This window comes from Carettochelys insculpta, chromosome 16 (genome assembly GCF_033958435.1).
Source record: "Carettochelys insculpta isolate YL-2023 chromosome 16, ASM3395843v1, whole genome shotgun sequence".
Classification (NCBI taxonomy): domain Eukaryota; kingdom Metazoa; phylum Chordata; order Testudines; family Carettochelyidae; genus Carettochelys; species Carettochelys insculpta.
Genome location: NC_134152.1, coordinates 33,575,486 through 33,599,773, shown reverse-complemented (window position 1 = coordinate 33,599,773; position 24,288 = coordinate 33,575,486). Strand labels below are relative to the sequence as shown.

The 24,288-nt window shown below is 49.4% G+C and overlaps 1 protein-coding gene across 1 annotated transcript in view; it reads left to right on the top strand.

Moving 5' to 3' along the window:
* The window catches only part of CACNA1H (calcium voltage-gated channel subunit alpha1 H), a 493,948-nt gene that overhangs the window by 460,424 nt on the left and 9,236 nt on the right, over window positions 1–24,288 (top strand). The window contains exons 30-33 of the mRNA XM_075010231.1: window positions 7,586–7,664; window positions 12,537–12,658; window positions 13,956–14,294; window positions 18,007–18,162. Coding sequence (XP_074866332.1) covers window positions 7,586–7,664; window positions 12,537–12,658; window positions 13,956–14,294; window positions 18,007–18,162 — 696 coding nt within the window. The remainder of the gene's footprint in view (window positions 1–7,585; window positions 7,665–12,536; window positions 12,659–13,955; window positions 14,295–18,006; window positions 18,163–24,288) is intronic.

Sequence of the window (24,288 nt, the reverse complement as noted above, 5' to 3'; positions counted from 1 at the left end):
AGGCACACTCAACTGGTCAAATAGCCACATTCGGCCAATGGCTAGCATGTTTTACACCCCGGCTACAGAGGTTTATTTGTACTGGGATAGCTCTTCAATCTGACCTGGGAAAGAGGAGAAGTTTTGTCTTCTTGGAAGGCTCTGTTTATCCTTCACCACTGCCTCTAAAGATGTTTTCAATCTAAGCCAATTGCTCTTTGGTATTCAGAGTTTGTTTCAATCATGGGCTTAGCTGAGAAGAAGCTGGAATTTACAAACCCGACCCCAGTGCTGGCATTTCAAGAAAGCCATTTATTTGTATATATTCTTTTTCTTTCAAAAGCCATGTGATCACAGAACATTTTTTAAACAAGAGGGGGTCTTGAAGCCATTTTTTTTTCTTGTGACATGCAAACCAAATTTTCTGCTGATGGGAAATCTCTGAAGAGCTTTCAGGCAAATCTTGGGCTCATAAAACTGCCATCAGTCATTGAAGCAAAAATTGGGGAAAGGAGGGAGGGGACTGGGGAAATCATTCTCCCATTCTAACCCTAAGTATGTCGCACAGCCTAAAACTGCATCCAGGCCTGCGAGGTGCAGAGGAGTTGGAAAGGGCTATTGTCCAAGGAGACAGGCAATTTAAAAGGGCCCAGGGCCCCCAGCTAACACTGCTGCCCTGGTAGTGGCTGAGGTGGCTGGGAGCCTCTGTCCCTTTTAAATCATCCAGGTAGGCTGCAGGGTTCCTTGGCATGCATGGTGAAGTACAAGCAGCAGCAAAGACAGCCAGGTGGGTGCTTGGGAGCCCTGGCCATTCCAGAAGCATGCACCCAGCAGTGTAGCCAGCAGCCCACTGGGTACGGCTTGTGCATGCATGGGAGCCCACTGACTGTTCTGAGCTGCTGTAAATGTGGCTGCCCCCCAGATCTGCAGTGCAGCAAGACGTGGCTTACCCTCTATAACTCTTCTGAGCCTGCTTGTTAAATACCAAGGGAGGGGAATTCCATTTGTATGGCTGCTGCAGCCACCTTGGAAAACACCTGCCTTGGAGTCAGTTGAACTAGTTGTTTCCAGCACTTTCAGCGGTACTAATGATAATTCATTACCAATGTTGGCATTACAGTTGATTGCTTTTCCTCTTCCAACTTTGATTTTCATCAGCTTCTTGATCATTTGAGAAAGACAAGCTTGATCCACACCTGCAGAACAGAGCACTCCTGCACGCTGGAAATGTTAGCCTTTGAAACCATGCTTTATAGCTTCACTCCTTGTGACGTGGAGTCATCAGGATCCAAATACATGGATTCTGCTTGTGCAAAAGTCCACAATTCCAGTTCATTAATATTAATGTCAGAATATGTGAATAAGCAGGGAAGAGAAATCCTACTACAATCACACAATACCTTACTCCTTTACTAGAGCTCCCAGACTGAGCATCTATTGAAAACGCTCTGCCTTTAAGTCTGAAAGAGGTCCCATCATACACTGCTCTTAAAGTGGTAGTCTTGGAGAAGTTAGGTAAAGAGCCGGTGGTCAGAGAAAAGACCTGAACAAGGTGGCCTCCCATTATGGCCCCTGTATTCATAATGGATCAAATCCCAGCAATCCTTATGGAGGTTCAAATCCAGACCCAACACGGTGGCTTGTCCCTCTCACTGTCTGTCTGCTTTGCGATGGTTTTACTTGAAGCATCATCTCTCTTCCAGTGAAGATCCTGCATCTTCCAATTTCACAGCTCGGTTGACCAGTCAATAAAGTGACCTGACCAGGATCACCACAAAGACATTATTGATCTTTGCCTCACTGTGCTGTGAACTTCCTAGGAAAAGAGGAATTTTTAAAAAAGGAGAATGAGCAAATCACACAGTGGAGGAAAGTTTAAAAAACCGTGACATGTCCTCATTGGCAAGGAAGAAGCCCTCAGGTAGACTTACAGCTATTACACTTAAAGAGCCAAATTCTGCTCTCAGGCCTGCTAATGCAAATCCCAAAGCGACAGTATTACCCCAGATAAACATGAGTTAAACTTATATCAGAGAGGTAGCCGTGTTAGTCTGTACCTTCGAGAACAACAGGAAGTCCTATGGCACCTTATAGACTAACAGATATTTTGGAGCATAAGCTTTCGTGGGCAAACTGACATCATTAACTAGACATTACTAATCATAGCTCCAGTTTTCCAGCAGGATAATGATTTGACCTGCTGCATAAGCCAGGGCAAAGAACTTCTGCATCAAAGCCATAACTTCTGCTGTTGCTATGATATCTCTTTTAGAAAGATACCTAGTCTTGACACGTAGATTTAAGGTGGTGGAGAATCCACTACATCCTTATGTAGCTTTTCCCATGGAGAGTTACTACCCTCATTGTTAAAAATAGGCACCTTATTTCACATCTGAATGCGTCTACCTTCTGCTTCTATTGGATCTTCTCATTCTTTTTCCTGCTAAATTAGTGAGCTGCTGTCAGAAATTTCTTCCTTATGTAGACGACTTTGGTCAGGCCACCTCTTAACCTGCTTTTGACTAAGGCTATGTCTACGCTAGGCAAAGTAAATTGACCACAGATACACAGTTCTAGCTATGGCTGTTATGTAGCTAGAATTGACACATCTGTGCTTGGCTAACTTGGCCATCTCTAATGGGGAAGGTCAACGGGAGAGTTTCTCCTGCCAACTTCCCTTACTCCCCATGTCACCGGAGGAGTAGAGGAGTCAACTGCGACCCCTAAGAAGTCAATTTCATGCATCCTTACTAAATACATGAAATCGAACCCCAGAAGATCGACCCTGAGTTAAACAGGTTGTGTTTCTTCTCTCTCACCCTGTGCAAGGCAGCGTCTCCAGACCCTGAGTGCTTGTAACTTTTTTCTGACCATTTCCCAGTTTTTCCACATCCTTTTCTGTGTGTGAACGCACTTCCACTTTCAAGAAGTGGTGTCCTAATGCCACATACAGAGGTAATACCACTGCCGCCGTCCTGCTTTGATAGTCCTGATTATACCTCCAAAGTTTGCATTTGCCCCCTTATGTACAGGAATTCACTCTCAGTTGGTTAACTACCATCACCCCGTGTCCTTTTCAGAGTTGCTACTTTCCAGGGTAAAGATAAGTGTGACCTACATTCTTTGTTCCTACATGTATGGTCTTGCATTTGGCTGAGTTAAACCCTCGTTGTTTGAGTCAGTGCAGGAGACCCAAGTGATCCAGGTCAGTTTGTGTAACTGCTCTCATATAGATCACTAATCAGAAAGGGTGAGCAAGCAGTTACCAGTGTTGTTCCTGATGCAGAGGCAAAACCAAATTCAACCCAAGGAGTGCTAACGGTAGAACAATGTGGAGCCTTTGCTGTCAAAAGTGGAAACACAAACAGCTGACAAATGCATGGTGTGCAGAAGGAGCTATTCTGATGAACTCACTTTACTAAATAGCATTAAAGAATCTACAGTGTAAATGAGACATGTCCCGAGACGTGGGGCACAATGGCGCAGCTAAAAGTGCTCGTTTGTCATAAATTGAACTTTTTATTTGCCTTTTTAGCGCCCCCGGTGGGCTAGATTCTGCTCAGTCACACTACTCTAATTCCATTGGAGTGACTAGATCTGGGCTCTCTTATTTTTTTTTAACTTTGTCTGTGGAATGCACATTAATTAAACGCAGGGTTGGACAACATATCCCCTTCTTCTCTTCAAAGCTTGGAATGCCATACAATGGAGATTCTGTGCCAAGAAAAATCTGAAGAACTCCCTGTTCCATGCTTTATTCCACTGAAGGACACAGGCTTCAGTTTCCTGCTGTCTGGGAGTTTAACTCTATTAAGGGCAGCAATCCCCATGCAGCTTCTAAAGGCATTACTGGTGTTGTCTGAAGTAGATAATACAATCTCTGGTAGGGACTCTTGAAATGGACCTATCAGGAATTGGCAGTTGACCCTGGTGCTCCTCACGATCACATGGAGTAAGGAACATCAATGGGAGCAACTCTCCTATCAATCTCCCTCTGTGTGGATGGCCAGATAAGTGGATTGCAGAACAGTCGATTCTAGTTACGTAATTGCCATAACTAGAATTGTGTATCTGCAGTTGGCTTACCTGCCTACTATAGACCCACCCCCAGTAATAGTGTTACCACATCCTGACAATATACAAGGATTGTGAAGGCACAGAAAAGAGAGCCAAAAATGTATTGAAGCTGGGACCTGCAGTGACAAGAGCCGGGAGAGATTAAAAACTCAGTGCTGGTGGGAGCCCCACTGAACTAAATTGAGTTGTTCCGGAATCAGGGCTACAGCTGGTCTTTAACTTAGTTAACTAACAAATAAATGTGGGGTTCTTGAGTGAATTGTCCCAAATGAAGAAGGGCCCAGTGAAAAAAATGATCAGTCCCTCTCTTTTTTTAACCCTGTCCCATAATACAGGAAAAAGGGGCTTTTTCTCACCTCGTGCACTTAGCAGCTAACCATTCTGATGAGAAGTGTTGGTTTATTGGCAATAGGATATCAGTGGTTCGTTCCCAGCAGGAAGGAAAGAAAAGGGAAAAGGAAAAGAGAAAAGAGGTCAAGGGAAGAAGGCAAGCAAAGTGAGTCTACAACTGGGCTGAGACAGATTGGTGGAGCAAGCCTGGGCTGTGGACTGCCCTGAAATAGGATGTAGATAAGCAGAGCATTCAAACCTCCAAGGCTGTTGATCTTCATCTGGGACTGGAACTCCCACAGATGGTGTCTCCTCTCCAGGTTAGCAAGTGTTTCCATTTTACCCTCTGTCTAGTGCATAAATTGCCCAGCAGTACCCTAATTCTGGAGTTGTTGCTTTGACTGGCAGAAGCTGGCAGGAAAAGATCCAGACCCATTGTCCTTGGAAAGGATTGGCACAGGTTTAACTGTGTGAGCAATTGCTTGTGGCAGGCATCCCGGTGTGCCCCTGTGCATTGTCTGCATGAAAGGCAGAAATGCCAAGGTGCAGTGCGGAAATAATGGAGCCCGAGCAGCAAGAGCCCCAGGAGGCACTAAAACCTGCTTCTGCCAATCACCACAGGGCAAGAGAGACAAAGGCACTGCCTTTTATTAACCTCTCTCACAGAGCCGACTGGATGAGCCTGGAGTAGGAGTAGACGGGTGGGTTATTTGTGGCTTTTTACACCCCGTTCAGACAGTCCCAGTGCAGTTCGGTGGCAGGGAGAAGGCTGCTGGATAAACAGAGCCTGTGCTGAACTGCCTGGGCAGAACTGCTTTCTGTAAACCTGCCTTGGGTCACTGGCTGCCAGGGAGATGATTGCTGGCTGTTGTTGGAAGATTGGCTGGCTCACAAGTGTCTGTGGCTCCCAGCAAAGGCATCCCAGGCCTTGGCTGCAGTGGAAGGGTTTCTGGACACGATCTCAACGGCCTTGTTCAGCGCAGCAACAGCAATAATGATTCATACTTAGCCCTCCTCTCGAGCCTGCCTTCTGTCCAGTGCTGTACTGACCTGGGTGACCACCCAAAGAAGGGAATGTGCAGTTACAGAGGTGAGATGACTCACCCAAGGCAACATGCACAGTCCTTCTCCTATGCTGTTGTGCAACCTTCTGTGGCCAACTTCCATCCTCCCTCCCTCTGTCGCCACCTCCCCTGCTGGATTGGGCCTCTGGTTTCTTCTGCTAAGCCCCTTGCTTGCCATGTGCAGCCATCCACCAAACATAACTCCACTGCGTGGCCAGACCAAGATGTTTTTACTGGCAAGTCTCCACTGGAGTCAAACTGTTTTTTTGGCTCTCCTCTGGGTACAGGCCAGGTATCATCGGGTAACAGAGCCAGGGCTCACTGTTACTTCTTATGAGATAATATCCACACGTGTCATCTTCAAGCTTCATCAACAACAAGTGACCACAGAACCTGACTTGGCTAATTGCACTGGTGTGAGTCACAGGGAGATTTTCCAAGCTGCAGCTCTGGAGTTTGTGAGGAACGTTGTTATTCATCTTCCAACAGACACATTGCTGAAGCTACAGGTTGATATATACGTGGAGGTGTAGGATACCAAGGTGGGACCTATCAGTAGGTGATCTCAGGATCTTGGCTTTGTAACCTTTTGCCTTATTCCCCTTCTCTGACTGTGAGCTGGGTAGATGAGGGACTGTGCTGTTAATTTCTTTTGTGGCATCTAGCTCTCGCACCCTTTTAAGCGCCAGTATTATTGAGAATCTGCCACGTTATAACCCACCCTGTGTGCGGAAAATTTCTACGGGTACATCTAGACTATGCGGAAGATCGATCCGGTCGGGGTCAATCTTCCAGAGTTCGATTTTGCATGCCTCGATATTGTGAGGAGTAAGGGAGGTCAATGGGAGAGTTTATCCCATCCACCTCCCCCTGTGAAGACAGCCAGGTAAGTCGATTACAGATAAGCCAATTCTAGCTACGCAGTTGCCATAGCTAGAATTGCATATCTGCAGTTGACTTAACTGCCTAGCACAGAACAAACCTAAGACTTCATGGTCTTTAGGATTCAGGTTGTTCCAACTCAGTCACACTTCCAGGGGGTTCAGTGAGTTCCAATAAGGCTAGAAGGAAGGTGCAGCAGAAGACCTTGTGGGGAAGTCCCAAGAACAACCAGGAATCCTAGGCCAAGGTTCCTTTTGATGATGAGTTTGGAGACCAGTTCAGGGTCGGTGTTTCCTCTTGAGGTGAAGACTCTGCCCATTCTCAATTGGCAATGAAGTCCAAAGCTGGCTTCAGTAAGTGCAATTCTCTGCAGCCAACTTTTCAGCTTGCTTGGTTAGGCTGGGACTTTGGTTTGGGTTTGTTTGTTTGGTTGAGGTTTTTTTTTTCCATTAGAAGAAACACTACAAAGGAGATGTAACAGCAACGAAGGGTCCTGTGACACCTTATAGACCAACAGAAAAGTTTTGAGCATGAGCATGATGCATCTGATGAAGTGAGTCTGTGCTCACGAAAGCTCATGCTCAAAACTTTTCTGTTAGTCTATAAGGTGCCACAGGACACTTCGTTGCTGCTACAGATCCAGACTAACACGGCTACCCCTCTGATACAAAGGAGATGTAACCCAGAGGGTTTTACCCATTGGCTGGCAATTTAACCCCTGGATTGCAATGAACAGGCACAGCCGGGAACTACAAAAGGTCACTGCTGAGTCCGCTTGAGATCAGAGGGACCTTTACAAATAAGTCAGGTGCCTTCACAGGAATTGAGGAGCCCCGCTTTAGTGTTTTGTTTTTGAAACTCTTGCCCTTAGTCACCACAGAGTAAATGTTGTCAAACCACTAAAAGCTTTAAAATCCAAACTTCCCAACACTTCAGCACCTGCTGAACTGAAAGCAGTAACTTAAGTCCCATTCTGTGCTTGGTGGAATTGAGCCCTCAAGCAGCTCAGTGAGGAGTGGTGCAGGAGGGTCCTACGCAGACATCTACAAGGGCTAAGAGAAAACACCTGTGGAGTGCATGGCCCATGTGGACAAACCCACCGGAAGGCTTCTCTAGACTGAAAACCCCAGGATGGCCCCGTAGCTCACCACTGGTCCTTTGTTTCCCTTTTTGCTTGTATTTGAAATGTAATGGCGCAATTGTGGATGTGACCTGAACTTGCCTGACCCTTGTTCTGCTTTCTTCTTATGTAGGTAGGGAACCTTGGCCTACTTTTTATGCTCCTGTTTTTTATCTATGCTGCCCTGGGAGTGGAGCTGTTTGGAAAGCTAGGTGAGTAATGGGCTTGACCTTGTTCATTTCATCCAGCCGATATTTATTAGTATCTCTCCATTCCCTTTGTTTTCTCTCTCTCTCTCCCTGGTTCTTTAGAGCTCGGCCGCTCTGAAGATTAAATCTTTCTCTTGACCTTGGGGTCACATCTGACACAGGCAGATGTAACACAGACCCTTTCCACACCAAATATACACACATGTGGAGTGTTCTGACCCTGCTTCCAGCTGCAGAGGAACTGTTTTCTGCCTAAACATAATAATTGTGCATGGATATTTTCAGCGAGGTGGAATTTTGCTATGTACAGCCCCACAGATGAGTCTGCAGCATTGGACTAGAACCAGGTTTTTGCTGGAATAACAGTGCAGTGAATCTTTCCCTCCTTAGATCTTCTGCTACCCTTAATTATTTCCTTTTCTGATAGATTTTGAATCCCCGTCTTGTTTATAGATTGTTCTCTCAGAGCTTTTTCCCCCTTTCTCAAGAATCAACAAGTGTTGTCTGTCTTAATGGCTTATTCTACCAACATCGTTTGTTTATCCCTCTTAGAAGAGGTCTCTGTGGCCTTGTCTGCATGACCGCTGGCCATCAATCTAAGTGACTAATGTAGCAGAAGTCGATGTACTTACATCTTCTTACCGTGGTATCTTCACCGCAGTACGTTGACAGCTGAAACTTTCCCATTGAGTCCGCCTGCTCGTCTCATTTTGATGGACTAGTGGCGTTGATAGGAATGTGCTCAGCAGTCAGTTTATCTCATATATACTTGACACAATAAATCGACCCCCACAAGATCGATTGCTGCCCAGTGATCCAGCCCGTAGTGAAGACACTGCAGAAGAAATGCCCCAAAGGTCACATACATACTGCAGTCCAGAAGAAGAGCAGGAGGCATTAAACAGGAAAGGCAGCACAGTTCTGCTTTGCTCCAGCCTCCTGTGTCTTGGGGAGAGTGAATACCCCCATTCACTTTCATGGTAGGTGACTTCCCACCAACTTCATTGACCAGTCTCAGGGTCCATCTGCACTGTGATGGGAGGTGTGACTGCAGCACCAAGCTGTGCTTGAACCAGCTCAATAGCAAGAGTCAGGAAGACCTGGCCGCACCGCCCAGGCCCCTGGGGGTGTGCTTGAGAAGCTAGTTCATGCTCTTGTGGCTTTGCAGCTCTTGTTGTTGAAGCCAGCTAGATCGGAGCTAGCTCGGGTATGTCTGCACATGCTCCTGTCACCCTCTGGTTGCCGTGAAGACATCCCTGTACATAACATACATTCACAATGTGGCTCCCTGGTGCCCTCTGTTGGCATGGGTCCCTCAGCACTACAGCTGGGAGGGTGTTTCCCAGCGGGGGTAGACAGACACATCCACACACAACCCCTCTAAATAAAGCAGAGTAGTTGGGGAGCCACTTAGGCGAGGCACCCAGTTGCATATCCAGGGGTTCCAGGTAGGTGACCGGTCCTACCCCCAGCTACGCTGCTATTTTTAGCATGCTGACGTGAGCAGACCTTGGCTGGGACGCACCTTATGAGTTGTCTCACTGCTGCAGGCTGAGTGTGCTGCATCTTTTCGCTCGGGAGGTAAAGATACCACGTAAGATGCATACATCATGCATGTCACCAACAGGTGACAGCACAGCTAGGGTCATCAGCAACATGTCATTTAACACACCTGGAAATTCATCCGACGCTGTCTCCTAGCCACCTCCACAGCACTGTCTCCTTTGCAGTGCGATAGGCCCCAGGGGCAAAATGTTACAGTCGCATCCCAAACGTACCCTTGGAATAAGTCACTGACTGGGAGTCCCACACACACTGCTCAGGAAGCCTTTAAAGCTTTGATTTAGAACTCACTGGTGCATGTTATGACTGTAGCAGAGCTCCAGAAACTTTCAGAGCTTTTTTCTCAGCTTAAGCGTGGAGAGGAAGATCTGATCACTTTCAGATGGGTTTTACAGGGTTACAACCATGCTTAGGCCCCGACTGAAAAGCTCTGCAGGGCTGTGGTATTTCTATGAAACAGTGGGAGAGTCAGAAAGCTTTCCAGGTAAAGATGCCATTACTTCAAAAGTAACATTTTGCACTGCTGTGGCATCTTTTGGTACACAGATTTCCATACACTTTACCAATATTTATTCCCATAATCCTAACTGGGAGAGCAGGAGGCGTTAGTACTCCTATTTTACAGATGGGGAAACTGAGACATGAGAGAAAGGAAGTGACTTTCCCAAGGTCAGCCAGCGAGGTGCTAGCACTGCTGTGAAAGGATTCCTGACGTTTTCTGGTGCCAAGTCCCATGGTTTAGCCATTAGACAATACCTCTTTGGGACTTGTGTGATCATTCACGTTGTAGATCTGTACTGACGTGGGGTTTTTTAAATGCTATTAGGGTAGCAGATAGGCATTCACACCCTTGTTCCAGATGTCAGACACATACAGACTGGAGAAGGTCCCTGCCTACAAGGATTTCCAAACTAAATAGACAAAAGAAACGTTTTTCCATTCCCATTTTACACCTGGAAAAATTGAGACCCAAAGTGGATATGTAACTTGTCACACAGTAAGTGTGTGGCAGAGTCACTAAGAGAACCCAGATCTCATTGGCCAGTGAGTTCTAACGCTGTTCTTGCCAGTTGTATGTCTACCGTATAACCTCAATGCCTACACAGCCACTCTCCAGTGGGTGGCAGCATTTCCTGTAAGCTGAGTGCTTGGACAGCCACCCAGGAGAGACTCAGGTGCCATCCAGCTGATTAGCAGAGCGCCACAGCCAGCAGCCTGTGTTTCTACTGGTGGTGCATATCCCCACATGCCATGGTGCACATAACAAAATTCATTCCACCCACGAATTTTAAAAATTAGAAGGAACACTGGTGGGCATAACCAAAAACGTGGTGATTTCAGTTCCTGGTGTCTCTGGTAGCGGCAGGATTTATTCAGTTATCCTTAGACAGAAGAGACCCGAATACCTGAAAGTATGTGCAGCCCTCTCTGAGGTTCTACCTCCATGTTGTGTGTCTGTGCACACTCCATGCCAGCTCTGTGCAGTAAACAATTGCTGTGTGCGTTTGGTTTGAGAATGGAGACAGACTGGGTCCCAGCTGCAAAGAGCAGCCAGCCAGCAGACCACTTCAACTTCCTGACATTTATTGAGACCAGTTTTATTTTCCTTTTGTCAAGCACGGCTGGTCCGTGTCTGCCACAAAAAAAGCCAGCTCTCTCCTCAGTGAGAGTGGTGGTGGGATTTTTGTTTTGTTTTGTTTTGTTTTAATGCACTTCAGAAATAAATGACTAATAATGAAAGGCTCTTGCGAGAAGGATTGCTGCCTGTCCTAATGAAAACTTAATGAGGCTATGCTTTATGTACGAGGGGATGTTTGGTGTGTGCAATTTACATTCATTAGGATATTAAATCTGAGGGAAAAAAAATATAAAAATTGCTCATGTTATTCCAGTAAAATATCCCTTATGGGAAATGAGCTCTGTTTAAAAAAAATGGCATGAGATAATGAACACAATGGAGAGCGTAATAGGCAACCCATCATGCGGCGCCGCAGAGAGGGAAAGTCGTGTGAGTAGCCAGTTGTGGAGAGTTAGCTTATACGTTCGGACTTGTTTCCACTTCGTTTGAGGCCTGGTATACAGTTAGCACCGGCTGGGAAAGTGGCTGGGGGGCACATGATCAGGTTGGCACCTAATGCAAGTGAGTTAATCTGCAGGATGTATGTGGGGATTTTACACACATGCCCAGCAAGCTGCACTACTAGTCACAGTCCTGGCCGTGGGTGTCTCAGACGTGGGTGTGAGGCCCGACTCTATACTCCCGGAAGAGGTGGGGCCTGAGGTGGAAGGGGCGGGGCTGGGGCGGCCAGCACTCAGAGCCACCCAGAGCACACCATCCAGCACTCCAGTGGCAATTTAAAGGGCCTGGGGCTCTGGTGGTAGTGGTGGCTTTTAAATGACCGAGCCCTGGGGTAACTGGCCCTTTTAATGCCCCGTCAGCAGGCGTGGTCCTGGCTCTTCCATAGCACTTTTCACCAGGGTAGTGCATAGCTCCTTACACTGGCAGAAAGGGTCATTATCCCCTGCTGTATAGATGGAGTGACTGAGGTGAAGGAACTTGCCGAGGCCCAAGCAACAGAGCCCAGGTCTCCTGATCCTCAGTCCAGCACACTTTCCTCTGAGCTGCACAGCCTAGAGTGCATGAGATATGTAGGGTCAGCAGACCAAGACCACTCCTGGGGAGATTCAGGGGAAGGAAGGATCTGCTGCAAAAGAGCCTGTTGCTTGTGAGACACAAGGAAAGCAGAACCGCCCTGAGGAGCTGCTGAGGTTGCACGTCTGAAGACATACCCTTAGTGAAGGGAGAGGTCCAGGAATGGTGATGTCCCAAGAGATAAAACCCCATATGGTTCCTCTTCCTCCCGGAGCTCCCTCACCCAGCAGCACTATTAACTGATACTTCCGCACCTAGCTCACAAAGCTTTCTCCCTCCACCTTGACAACAAGGTTGGCTCCTTTGGATCACCTGGTGGTTAGTCCCTCAAGAGGACTTGCAAAGCATTCAACAACAATCCCTCCTTCTTCTAAAGCCCCTTCACTCTGTAGGTCTTAGAGCACTTGACAAAGGGTGGTTGGTGTCATCTATCCCCATTGCACTGATAGGGAAACCGAGGCACAGAGTCAGGCAGTGATTTTTCCATGGTGACTCAGCAAGGTTAGGGCAGACCTGAGACCGGAATCCAGGTCCTCTGAGTCCCTGTCCAGTGCTGTGTCTGCTCAGCCACACTCTCATATTGTCTGTTGGGTCTGCCTGTATGCCAGGCCTGTTAGGAACTCTCTTCATTGTGTTGCTTTCCCTTCTGTTCTGTGCAGATTGCAGCGAAGACAACCCTTGCGAAGGTCTGAGCCGGCATGCAACCTTCACCAACTTTGGCATGGCCTTCCTCACCCTCTTCAGGGTGTCCACTGGTGACAACTGGAATGGGATCATGAAGGTACAGGTGCTCTCTGTCCATGCTGCTGCTGGCTTCTCTACGCTGAAGCTGTTCTGTGCCCACTTTGCAATGGCCAGTGCGAGTTCACACCGCTGCCCTCTATGGGAGGGCTCAGTTGTGGCAGCAGGACCGACAGCCACTGTGGGCCCCAGGGCAAGGAGTTGGGGGGCTGGCTCTGCTCCCCCAAAGGGGGTGGGGCCTCAGGTAGAAGGGGTGGGGCCTCTGGCAGTCAGCCATTAGCATGGCCCAGACCGCAACACAACCCTCCTGCTGTGTGGTGCTCTGGCAGCAATTCAAAAGGGACAGGGGCTCCGGCCATTGCCACAGTAGCAGCAGCTGGAAGCTCTGGACCCCCTTAAATCTCTGGGGTCCAATGCAGTTGCCCCCCGCCCTTCACCCTGCTATTGGTGGGCCTGGTTACAGACCGTGTGTGTATCATAGAGCTCCCCCTTTAGCTCAAGTGGCAGGAGCTGTGACCCTGGACAACCTACCCCAGGGCATCCACTTACCCCACCAAGGCCTGTAGACAGGCATTTTGGGAGACAAAGGGGCTGCTTTTTTGTTAAGGTGGACTGCAGTATTTTTAAATAGAAATGAATTCAAAAATTGTCATGCAATGAGTGTGCATAAGTTAAAGATTCGAATGGGAACAGTGATTGGTCAAATGATTTTTATAAGGTACTAAAAATGTATACAGTACTAAAGGTTTTACAGAAATTACCTTCTAGGATCTTGCTGTAATATGGCAAGTGAAAAACAATATTCCCTTATCCCTCGCCCTTTCTGGTTGCTAGCAGGCAAGGGCATGCTGGGAAATGTAGTCCCTTCCCTGCTCCAGGGCCAACTCTCAAGGCAGGGAGTTGGCCAAGGAACTACAACTCCCAGGGTGCCTTGATTTCCCATCATACCTTTTAGGCTCCCACTGCACAGCACATCTGGGAGAAAGGGAGGGAAACCAGACGTGGGGGAGGGAATTCACACCCTTCACACACGCGTCTCATGCACACAAGCCTGCCAGATCTATTCCATTTACTGCAATAGCTCGGCTGGTGTCTGCTGCATACGGGTTCGTCTCCAGAGCTGCTACCTACCTTTATGCCTGTCAATCTACCACCATGGCAAAAGAAAAGGAGCTGAAACTCCCCCATGCAAATGGAGTGCTAACTCCTCAGTTGTGACTGGCATAATCTTCCCTTTGGCTGCACAGTTCTGAAGAGGCTGGCTTTGGAGTCTGTCTGGGGTTTATCAAAGCTCAGTCTGCTTCAAAGCTTTCTCTCTCTCTCTCTCTGAATCTCAGGACACGCTGCGGGAATGCACCAGGGAGGACAAGCACTGCCTCAGTTACCTGCCCGTCATTTCCCCTGTCTACTTCGTCACCTTTGTCCTCATCGCCCAGTTTGTCCTCGTCAACGTGGTGGTGGCCGTGCTGATGAAGCACCTGGAGGAGAGCAACAAGGAAGCCAAGGAGGATGCGGAGATGGATGCGGAGATAGAGCTGGAGATGTCCAGAGGAGGGACCACCCTGGCTAACAGTGGGGGTGGAAGTGGTACCTCTGCCTCAGATGTCAGGGTCCCCCATGGGAGCCAGGAGGCCATGAAGCCAGAGTCCCCCCTGCGAATGAAACATCAAGCCCTGGTAATGATTGATGAAAAGCAGATGGTGTCTTCTAGTGAGCAGGGGAGGGAGTTTCTGGTCAGTATCTGTTGACCGGCAGCGGCTCCGGACACTGTCAGAATCCTATTTATATCCAGCTATAGGACAGGAAGTCTCAAACGCCATTTCCCTGAGGAGCAGTGCCAGGCCTCAAATCCTCCTAGTGGACCAGCAGTCACCCCTCTTCGGCAGGGCTCTGGGGGAGCATCTGCCCACGTCCCCCACCACATGACTGCTGGCCTGTGCTGACCCCTCCCTGTGTGTGTTCCCCAACCCCGCCTGCTGCCCCTAGGTGATTTAAAAAACACACTCCTGGAGGCACTGTGGGGCTAGGGCAGCTTCTGGCTCCTAGCTCTGCACCCCTGCCGCTATGTTCCTGCAGCCTGGGGGAGCCGTGTGCAGATCTGTCCCATCCGTAGGATGGCACAGCATGGCCACCCCGGGCCCTGCGCTTTCGGGGGCTGCATGGCGCCACCACAGCTGTCTGATGGATGCAGTGGCCTCCCGTACTCAGGTTAGCCCTGGGTGGGCAGAGGCTGGGAGCAGGGATCACTCCCCACCCTTGCATTCACTGCAGCTGCAGGAAAGCAGAGCTGTGCCACAGCCTGCCCCGCTCCCCTGCCATCTCCCAAGCCAGCCCACGCTGGGACTGGGAGGCTCTGCCAAAGGGAAACAGAGCAACCGGGCTGGCATGGAGCAGAGGCTGCTGCTTTGCTGCACTTCTCTGTGGTTCCCAGGGACCCGAGCCCTGCTGCCACCCCTTGTGAGCCCCCCCGACCCCAAGTAATCCCTGAGGCCGCGTCCCTGGGAGGTGAGGTGTTGAGCGAAGGAGTGTGATGGGGGCAGAGGGTGGGGAAGGGGGCAGAGCAGGGGCTGGATCTGGGGGAAGGATATGGACACCCTGCCCAGAGCTGCAGAGACTCACGTGCCAGCAGTCGCATGTGGGCTGGATTCTGGAATTGTTCAGTCTGCAGCCGGCCCCTGGGCTCTAGGGACATGCCACAAAGCAGTTCAAAAGGAAGGCAGCTTTTCCCACCTGCCCCAGGGCCTCAGGGCTTCGGAGTGTAGAAGCTCCTCATCGTGTGGGGCAGCCTCGCTCTTTGACTCCCTGCGCGTGACCGACCGCCAGCCAGAGTCCGAGGGGAGTTTTAACACCCATTTCTAGTCGGGACCCGCAAGGGGGGCCCCCGCTGTGAAGCTGGATCAGAGAAGTAACAGCCCAAGCAGTGTTTTGTAGACTCCATTCCTCTCTTTGTATGTCACTTTCTCGTGCACCACAGTGGCAGGCCCGCTGGGAGCACAAGAGACCTGCCCTGAGCAATCCCAGTCTGTGGGCCAGGCGGATGGCAGGAGTTTCTTTCATACAGGTGCAGAAAACCGGCTCACACTGTTTTTAGCTGTAGCACATCAGCCTCTTGGCAGGATTTCCAAAGGAGCAGCTCGGCGCTAGGTGCCCGCATTGCTTGACGTTCAGTGGTGGTTGGTCTCCCATCAGAAAACCCCAGTGCCTGACATTCGGGTGCCAGTCCGCTTCTGACCTGTGAGCTCTCAACTCTGGCTAACCCCTGACAGGCGTGTGCTCCCCTTGCACCTCGTCCCGGGTGGGCATGAAGCAGTCTGTGGGCCAGATGCTTTACGTGAGGCCGCCAGATGCTTTATGTTCCTGCCTATCCACAGGTATGGCCAATTGCAGCTCCTATTGGCTGCAGATCACCATTCTGGCCAATGTGAGCTGCCAGAAGTAGCGTCCCGATCTGTGCTCCCAGTGACCATGATCGGTGATTTGCCGCCAACGGGAGCTGCAGTTGGCTGTACCTGCAGACACAAAGGTAAATAAAACACTTGGCAGCCCACCAGGCACTAACCATGGGGAACCGCACCCAGCCTGCGGGCTGTTTATTGCCCATCCTGGGCCTAGTCTGAATATGGTCCTGGGCCTTTTCAAAGTCCACACCAAACGGAGGATGACAGCTTCCTTGGTTAAGATGGACGCGTCTCCAGCTCCCAAGCAAGTGACATGTTGAACTCTGACTCCTACGAGCCCGCCAGAAAAATAGGGCAATCAGAATTGAGGAAGGAGGGGAGTGAGGTTAGTCCCATCTGTTGGCAGACAGTACACTGGAAAGAGCAAAATACGGAATTTCTTCAGTCACACGATCAAAAAGAATTCTCACCATAAAAGCAACTGGGAATTTTAGACTACATTTTTTTGGATCCTTCGGACTCCAGCAAGTAAGGTAAAAAGTCACTCGGTTGTATATATCCATCCATCCATCCATCCGTTAGACGGTAACAGTGGATTCAGCATCTAGAGCCTCAGAAAAATTTCGACAGGTAAATGAAGCAGAAGAGAATTGGCTGAATTTTTCCTTTGTCTCTGAGATCTTGTTTCTGTTTGCAAATTGAACGCACTTTTAAGGAATGCTGTCGTGGCCGGTCAGTAGCGAGTGAACACACTGCAGCTTGTGGGTTGTTCACAAAACTGCTGCCGGTGCCTGCCCCTGGTGCATGATTGGCCATTGAAGTCACACCGTGGGAGTGCCTGAGACTTTTTAGAATGACAGCTGGGAAAGAACCAATCACATGCTTCCTGGGAGGGGTTTTCACCTGAATATTTGTTATGGGCGAATTTGTATAAGTCAAGCTTCAAAAACATTTCTGTGAACAACCTAGTGGCCAGCCAGCTAGTTGTGATTAGCCAGTAGGTCAAGCCCCAGTGGAGCAGACTTGCCACTTCGTTCAGTGTATTGATCAATCAGCTTTCATCCTCTGGAAAACCCCCATGTAGCATGGTCTGAGCTGGGTGAGTTCCCGCTGTGATCTACATCTCAGGTTGGAACCAATGCCTCGTGGAGTTCCTGCTCCGGGTACCTACAGGAGCAGGCAAGAGGCATGTCTGAATCCAGGTCAGAATTTGCAAGCTATCACCTTATCCCGCACCCATCAAAATCCTAGGGAAACCCTAACTTGGTTACAGTGTACATCTGGTGTGGAAGAGGGTTCCCCAATACAGCCAGGTTCTCTGATATTCAGAGGCTTTGCTGTGGGCTGGGTTGCTTGCACACCTAGGAGATACAAAACCCCTGGGGCCAATGGTCCTGTTTGCAAAACTGAGCAAGCCAGACTAGTGGCAGGTGAGACTAGACATTTATAGTGTCCACTGGGGGCGCAACAGGGAAAGAATTCGCCCAGGAGACTCCTCAACCATCTTTGAGCCCAAGGCAAAGACCAGATGCAGCACAGTTTGGAGTGAAGCTAGTGGTAGCCCTGGTGCTGGTGAGAGCCCCAGTCCTTCCCTACTAGACAGCAGAGCTGGCCGAGCTTAGGGGGCAGTGCAAGCTAAGGCTGGGACCTGGAGGAGTCGGTCACAGCTCCTCAAGGAGCTCCAAGCACAATGGGGAAGGAGTTCAATGAAATGCCGTTCTTAGGCTAACGGAGCAGGAGACCCTCACTCCTGGCATGGAAGGGACTTTTACGTGTCTGGGAGTGATGGGACAGATGCCTTTGCAAGAGGCAAAAAGACACTAGACTCTCTTGTCTTTTGGACCCTTTCCTGCCTTCCTTTTCTCTCCCTTCCTGTTTCCTGCGGAAGGGGCAGGTGTGGGGAGGTCCCATATGAGCTCACGGTTGAAGGGAGAACCGCCTCCTTGTTCCCCTACTGATGCTTCTTATCTTCCTAATTTTGTCCCCCAAGGAGGCACTGAGCTGTGAGAATGTGGCTTTAGCTATCCCTGACTCCAACCCGCTGGAGGGAGGAGAGACTCCCGTGATGGAAAACACGTCTTTCCGCTCTGTTCCTCACCACCATGTCCTGACACCTTCCCACAACACCCCCAGCCACAAGTCAGAGGTGAATGAACAATGGGCCTTTGCGTCTGCGTTGTGCTGTCGTGCTTCGGTGCTGTGCAGCTGGCTGGTGTGTTAGTGTCTGCCTAGTACTGTCCTCCTCCTGTCGCTTCACAGCTGGAAGAGTCCGTTTCCATCCTCTCTCCTCCCTGCTGCCTTTACATCTGCTGAAGCTGAGCACGTTCTGAATCATTCAGCTGGGGACAGGCCAAGGAGCCTGCATGTGGACTGTGTGGGATGTGCCCTTTTTAGCCGAGAGCCTTGCACTTATACAGACGGATGGATAGACTGTTAAAGAAAAAAAAAACAGCGCGTCCTTCCAATAACCCGGTTACGTGTCTCATGCGTGGGAAATCTGGGCCCTCCTGCCACGATCTGAACATGGCATATGTCATGCACAACAGCTAAAACCGGCTTTGGTTTGGCAAGTCGGGCAGCTGGTAACCTGTAGCTTTTCAATGTGGCGGGTAGTTTGTTTCCATTGTGGGGCTCGTGTGAGCAAATTTGCTTGGTTAAGCTAGAGGGGGCGGCCGGGAGTGATTCCTATGCGTTTCCTGCTGCTGAAAGTGGCAGAATTTGGTGTTCTTGCCATTGCTGGGGACGTGGTAAATCAGAGCAGGCCCACTGTTGAGCAGCAGGGGACAAAGGAGGCAGTTGCCCTGGGCACTTGCATAGAAAGGTGACGTAAGAGAAGAACCCCACAACTACCCGGTGATTGATTGATTGTACCTCATCTCAGGAGGGGCTCTCGGCAGGTGACTGACAGCACTGTAAACAGCCACATGTCGGCATGTCTTGGTGACGTGACCCAGGGAGATCTCTGGGTGAGGTTGTGCAACAAGAAAGGCAGGAGCGTCTGTCGAGTCCCTTTGCCATTGAACTTGCCTGTGCGCAAAACAAGAATGGGCAGTTTCCTGCACCGATCCTCCTGGCTTCCAGCCTTCCTTCAAACCAGTGTTCAGGCTGGGCCCTGTGTCAGAGGAGGTCTTGTCTTAACCCCAGAGCAGGACTGGTTCCAGACCCCTCCCGCACCCAGAGCCCGGGAGGATGTTGTCTGCAGGGAGGCGTGAGCTGGCCCCTCATTTTGTTTTAGTTGTGTCTCTGCTTTTGTGTTGCGACATCGGTGCATGACAGGTGACACAGCATCGCACCTATGCACTCTGCTTTGGCTGTCAGTGGACTCCTACCCTGGCTGCACATAGATTATCTTAAACTCTGCCTCTCTGTCTCTGACCCTCTGGCCACGTGGGAGATGCCGTTGCTGGGGAAAGGCAGGACTTCTTCCTTGTGGGTTCTGATCCACTGGGGCTCCCTCCCACTGGAAGCACGTTGAAGCGCATCCCTATTTCAAAGGGAGTTACTCTTGGCCAAGATTTTCAGCCGATTGCGAGCTGTGAAACGCTGGGCTCTTGGGCTGTGTCTGCATGAGGCAAAGTAAATCCACCGCAGATATGGCACTTGCCGAGCTAAAATCAACATATCTGTGCTAGGCTAACTTGGCCGTCCGTACCGGGGAACGTCAGTGGGAGAGTTTCTCCCATCAACCTCCCTTAACGCCTTGCGTCTGGTGAGAAGTACAGGGCTCGACTGTGACCCCTGAGAGGTCGATTTTGTGCATCCCTGCTAGACGTGCAAAATCGAACCCCAGAAGAGCAAGGCGCGCTCTTCCAGGGTACTGTAGATGAAGTCTAAATCAAAGGGCCAGAACTCTCTCTTCTCTCCATCTTTAATCAGCAGACTGTCACATTTACTCCTGTCATTTGGAATTGTCAGTGCCTGGCCATGCAAAGGGGACCTACATTTGCAATGAATGCTTTAGAACAGGGCAAAATATGGCCCGTGGGCCATTTGCGGCCCACCAAGCCACTGATCCAGCCCTCAGGAGCTTCAGCTAGCATTCCATACCCTCCCTCCTCCAACTGTCTGCTTCCCTTCCTGCAAACCCTACCTCCATGTAACCCAAACACTGTGCACCTCTGTTTTTGCAACCACTCCACTTCCCAGACCCTGTGCTCCCTCTGACACCCCTCCTCCAGGTCACAACCCCCTCCCAGACCCTACACCCCTCCTCCAGGAATCCTCCCCTGCAGCCAGTGCCCCCTTCTGGTCCCTGTTCCCCAATCCCCAGTCCCAAGCTTCCTTCTGCACCCAACTTCCACCCCAGACCTTGCACCTCCTCTGTGAATATCATGGAAGAGCGCGGCCCTTGACCACTTACAAAATTCTTAAGCTTGGCTCCCCCACATCAAAGCTTATTTCCCACCCTGCTTTAGAATCATGTGTAACAAGGATTGTGTTGTGGCAGCGTCGCAGCAGGAAGATGTTGTGGGACATAACATGACCCGGGAACACCGAATTCAGACTTGCATGGACATAGGTGCTGTGTGTGGAAGGCGTGAAGTGGTTTCCACCATATCCAGGGCTTGCAGTTTGGTTCAATGACTCTCAGCACCCCCACAATGCAAACTGTTCCAGTGACCCTGTGCAGGGATCAATGTTCCCTCTCTTTTTTCCCATCGGGGTGTGGAATAAATTTTGTTATGTGCATTGCAGCATGTGTGGATGTGCTGATGCTGGCTGTCTCTCCTGGATGACCACCCCACTGAATGAAGGTCTGGAGTTAGAATGACCAAAAGGGCACATGGACAACATCGCTGGGCATCTCATCATAACATCTCCACGCAAGTTCTGGGCTCAGACTGACTCGCAATAAACCCTCAATTTTACGGACCCCGATTTAGCAGACTTCGGGAACAATGGATGTCCATCAGCTCCACCCCCCGTTGTTCCCAAAGTCTGCTAAATCCACCAGCCCTCCACCCACCCAAAGAAAGTACCTAAGGCGACTCACCAGAGCCGCTGGCACTGTAACTGGAGTCTTCGTGGTGGTTAGAGGAGCCACCGTGGCTGGAGCCTCCACCATGACCTGGACCACAGTAGCAGCCAGCACGTGCTCGTCCCACCAGGGGTGGGGCACGTATGCAGGAAGACAGCACTTGCATGTTCGTCCCATCCCTGGCGGGTGGAGCACATGGCAGCTCCAGCAGGTTCGGCAGCTCTGGTGAGTCACCGGCATTTATTGGTGGGGGGCGGGGGAGTTCCCTTGGAGGGAGCACTATGTAAACCCTCATATTTAACAGACTTTCGGGTTTAATGGACACCCCTTCCCCCCATTAGTCTGCTAAATCAAGGGTTTACTGGACGGTGAGTCTTCAGTGGATGAGGCAGGAAACAAAGAAGCAGCCTCCACCTCCCCGCCCCCCACCTCTCTCTCTCTGCCAGGCATCTGCTTCCTTGTCGCCTTTAACCTTGACCACCTGGAAGCCGTGCTTTGATTAGCATCAAAGGGAGATTGTAGCCAGGACATGTTTCAGAAAGAGGCAGTAATTGGCATGTGTCCCACGAGGGGTCTGAAGGTTTCTGCTGCCATGCAGGTAAGGTCCAGGCAGGTCCTAGGGCTGACAGCTTGTTAACACTGGGGAGAGTTAGAAAAAAATGTCACCTTTTTAAGCTGTGAGTATTGGAGCATTTTAAAAGGGCTCTTGGTTCCAGCACATGCAGGCAGGAGGGCTGTTTTTAGCTCCTGCTTCCCTCTGCCTTCCTCACTGCAGAGCTGGAGTCGTCTGCGTGGGAAGAGGCTAAACCAGCTCGGAGTGTGAGCTGCTGACAAACAAGAGCGATCAAAAAGAGCAAAAACTGCTTGTGTGTCACTCAGGAGACCCCCCCAAACTCCAGGGCCCCATGTCCTGTCCCAGTCTTCTTTGCTTACAGAGCATTTCTTCAAGAGTCATAATATGTCGCCATTTCTTAGAGTGAAACAAAAAAACAGTCCTGTAGCACTTAACAAAATGATTTATTTGGTGATGAGCTGAATTCTGGATTTCCAGATCTGAAGAAGTGGGTCAGTCCCCTGAAAGCTCATCACCGAATAAATCATTTTGTTCGTCTTTAAAGTGCTACCAGACTGCTTTTGTGTTTTGTGAAGATACACACTTACACGGCTACCACGGTAGAACCAAAGGACACATCAGACACGTACACGGAATGTGATCACACTTAAAACTTTATTGTTATTTATCCCATTGAAAATGGAACGAATTTGCCTGGTGCCCATGCTTACTTATTCAATAGCCTGCATTATTGCAGTTTCCTTCGGTTAGGGAGCACTCTTTGCAACCAACGATCCATGTTAACGAATTTTAAACAAGATCTTCATCTCTAGACAATATTGAGACCATTCCTCAGAAAGCAGCTTCATGAGCTTCTGTTCAAGACTGTTGATAAAGAGAAATGGCTCTTTTCTTGAAAGCGCTTTTCTTCACAAATGACCTGATGCATGCAGCTCAGGTGTTAATGTACTTTATTATGAACTACAGTGATTCTGCTCTGGTCAAAGCAGGCACAAACCTGATGCATTAGCAGATTAGAACTGGAGCTCTGAGTTCCCTAGGGCTGTTGATCATATCAGTATTTTGTTTCTGATGCCCAAAATTGATTTCTCCTTGAAACACTGGATTCTCAGCCAAGTTCAGCAGTCTACAAGCACTCAAGTTATTTGTCTCAAGGATTTGTCCTGGGAGATTTGAGGGGGGAAAAAAATCAAGAGCTAAGGCTATGGAAAGTACAGGTTTAACCAGATTCCCACTGATGTGTGGACAATTTAACTTCAAGTCTTGCCCCCCCCCGCCCCCGCATGACTGAGGGCATGTCTACACAGCTGCCTTATTCCAAAATAAGCTATTCTGGAAGAGCTATTCTGAAAGAGCTTATTTCAAAATAATGCTGCTATATCTCGTGAAATGAGGTTTGCCAATTTTGAAATAAATCAAGCACTATTTTGAATTTATGTCGAAATAGCGGGTGCATCTTATAGACGCTAACAAGTTATTTTGCAGTTACTTCACTGTGTAGACATACCCTGAGGGAAACATCACAGCTGGGAAGTAAAATGCATTAATTTAACGTACGTAACTGGGAAAGTGATTTCAGTCAACCACTTGGAACAGGGATGGGCAATCTAGGTTAATGAGTGGCCCTCCTTCATCTCAGTGGGTCACAAGATTGTTGGGACCAGGATGGTCTCTGGGATAGGGTAGTTTTGCTAACTATGCTGGCATGTCTAAAATTTGCAGGGTGTGCCAATTGGACCATAGCACCGCTTTGCTTCAATGCCCAGGGAGTGCCAGCTCCCACAACATTGTGTGCAGTCAGCACGCACCTCAGTTCATGTGCCCTTACTTCACCACAGTGTCACCAGTGAATGGATGAGACCTGCAGAACTTGGCGATCCTGCTCGCGGACAACAGTAAACAAAATTTGGGCCACATCTAGAACCCCAGTGAGCTGCAGGTTGCCCACTGCTGACTCAGAGTCTGACAACAAAAGAAAACCAAGGGGAGTAGTAACTAAATAAATGGCAAGAGGACATGTCTACTAGTTAAAGCATGGACCAGGAAGTCAGGGCTCCTGGCGGGGGGCGGTTCTCTTCTCACCTCTGCCACTGACTCTCTGTATGACCTTGAGCAAGTCACAGAAACCAGATTTTCCTCTGGAGAGTGGCACAACAGTTATGTAAGTAAAGAACTAAGTCCATGGGATAAAAGTTGATATAGAAGGACAAAGTACCAGTGTGGATATATAAATATATGTTTGCAACATCCAGCCCTGATTCTGCAATGTGAAGCACAGTCACTGGGAAAGGGTACACATTACAAAGGAGTGAAGCCTTAGTGTATGGGTAGGCCTGGGTCAATTTATTTATATGTATGACAAACGAATTACTGGAGAGATTTGTGGCAGCTTGCCGGTTAGCAGGGGTTTGCGTGTCTCTGCATGGGAGTGGCCCTTTTACCCATCTGTCATCAGACGAGCTGGAGCTGGGGTGTAAGTGACTCTATAGGTGATGCTTGTCACGGGGGGAATTCCTGGGAAATGCAGGGGCCTTTCTGAGTTGTTGTTAAATTAACCACACTGTGAAAGGTTAGATGCGATCCACTTGGCATGTCTCTTTCTCATGCATTCCCATAAAGAGCCGTACTTCCTGTGATGTCAGATGCGTGTCAAGAGGGTGACTTCCTGTCTGATTGTTGTTTTGTCATATTTCACATACCCACTGAGTGATTTACTTACC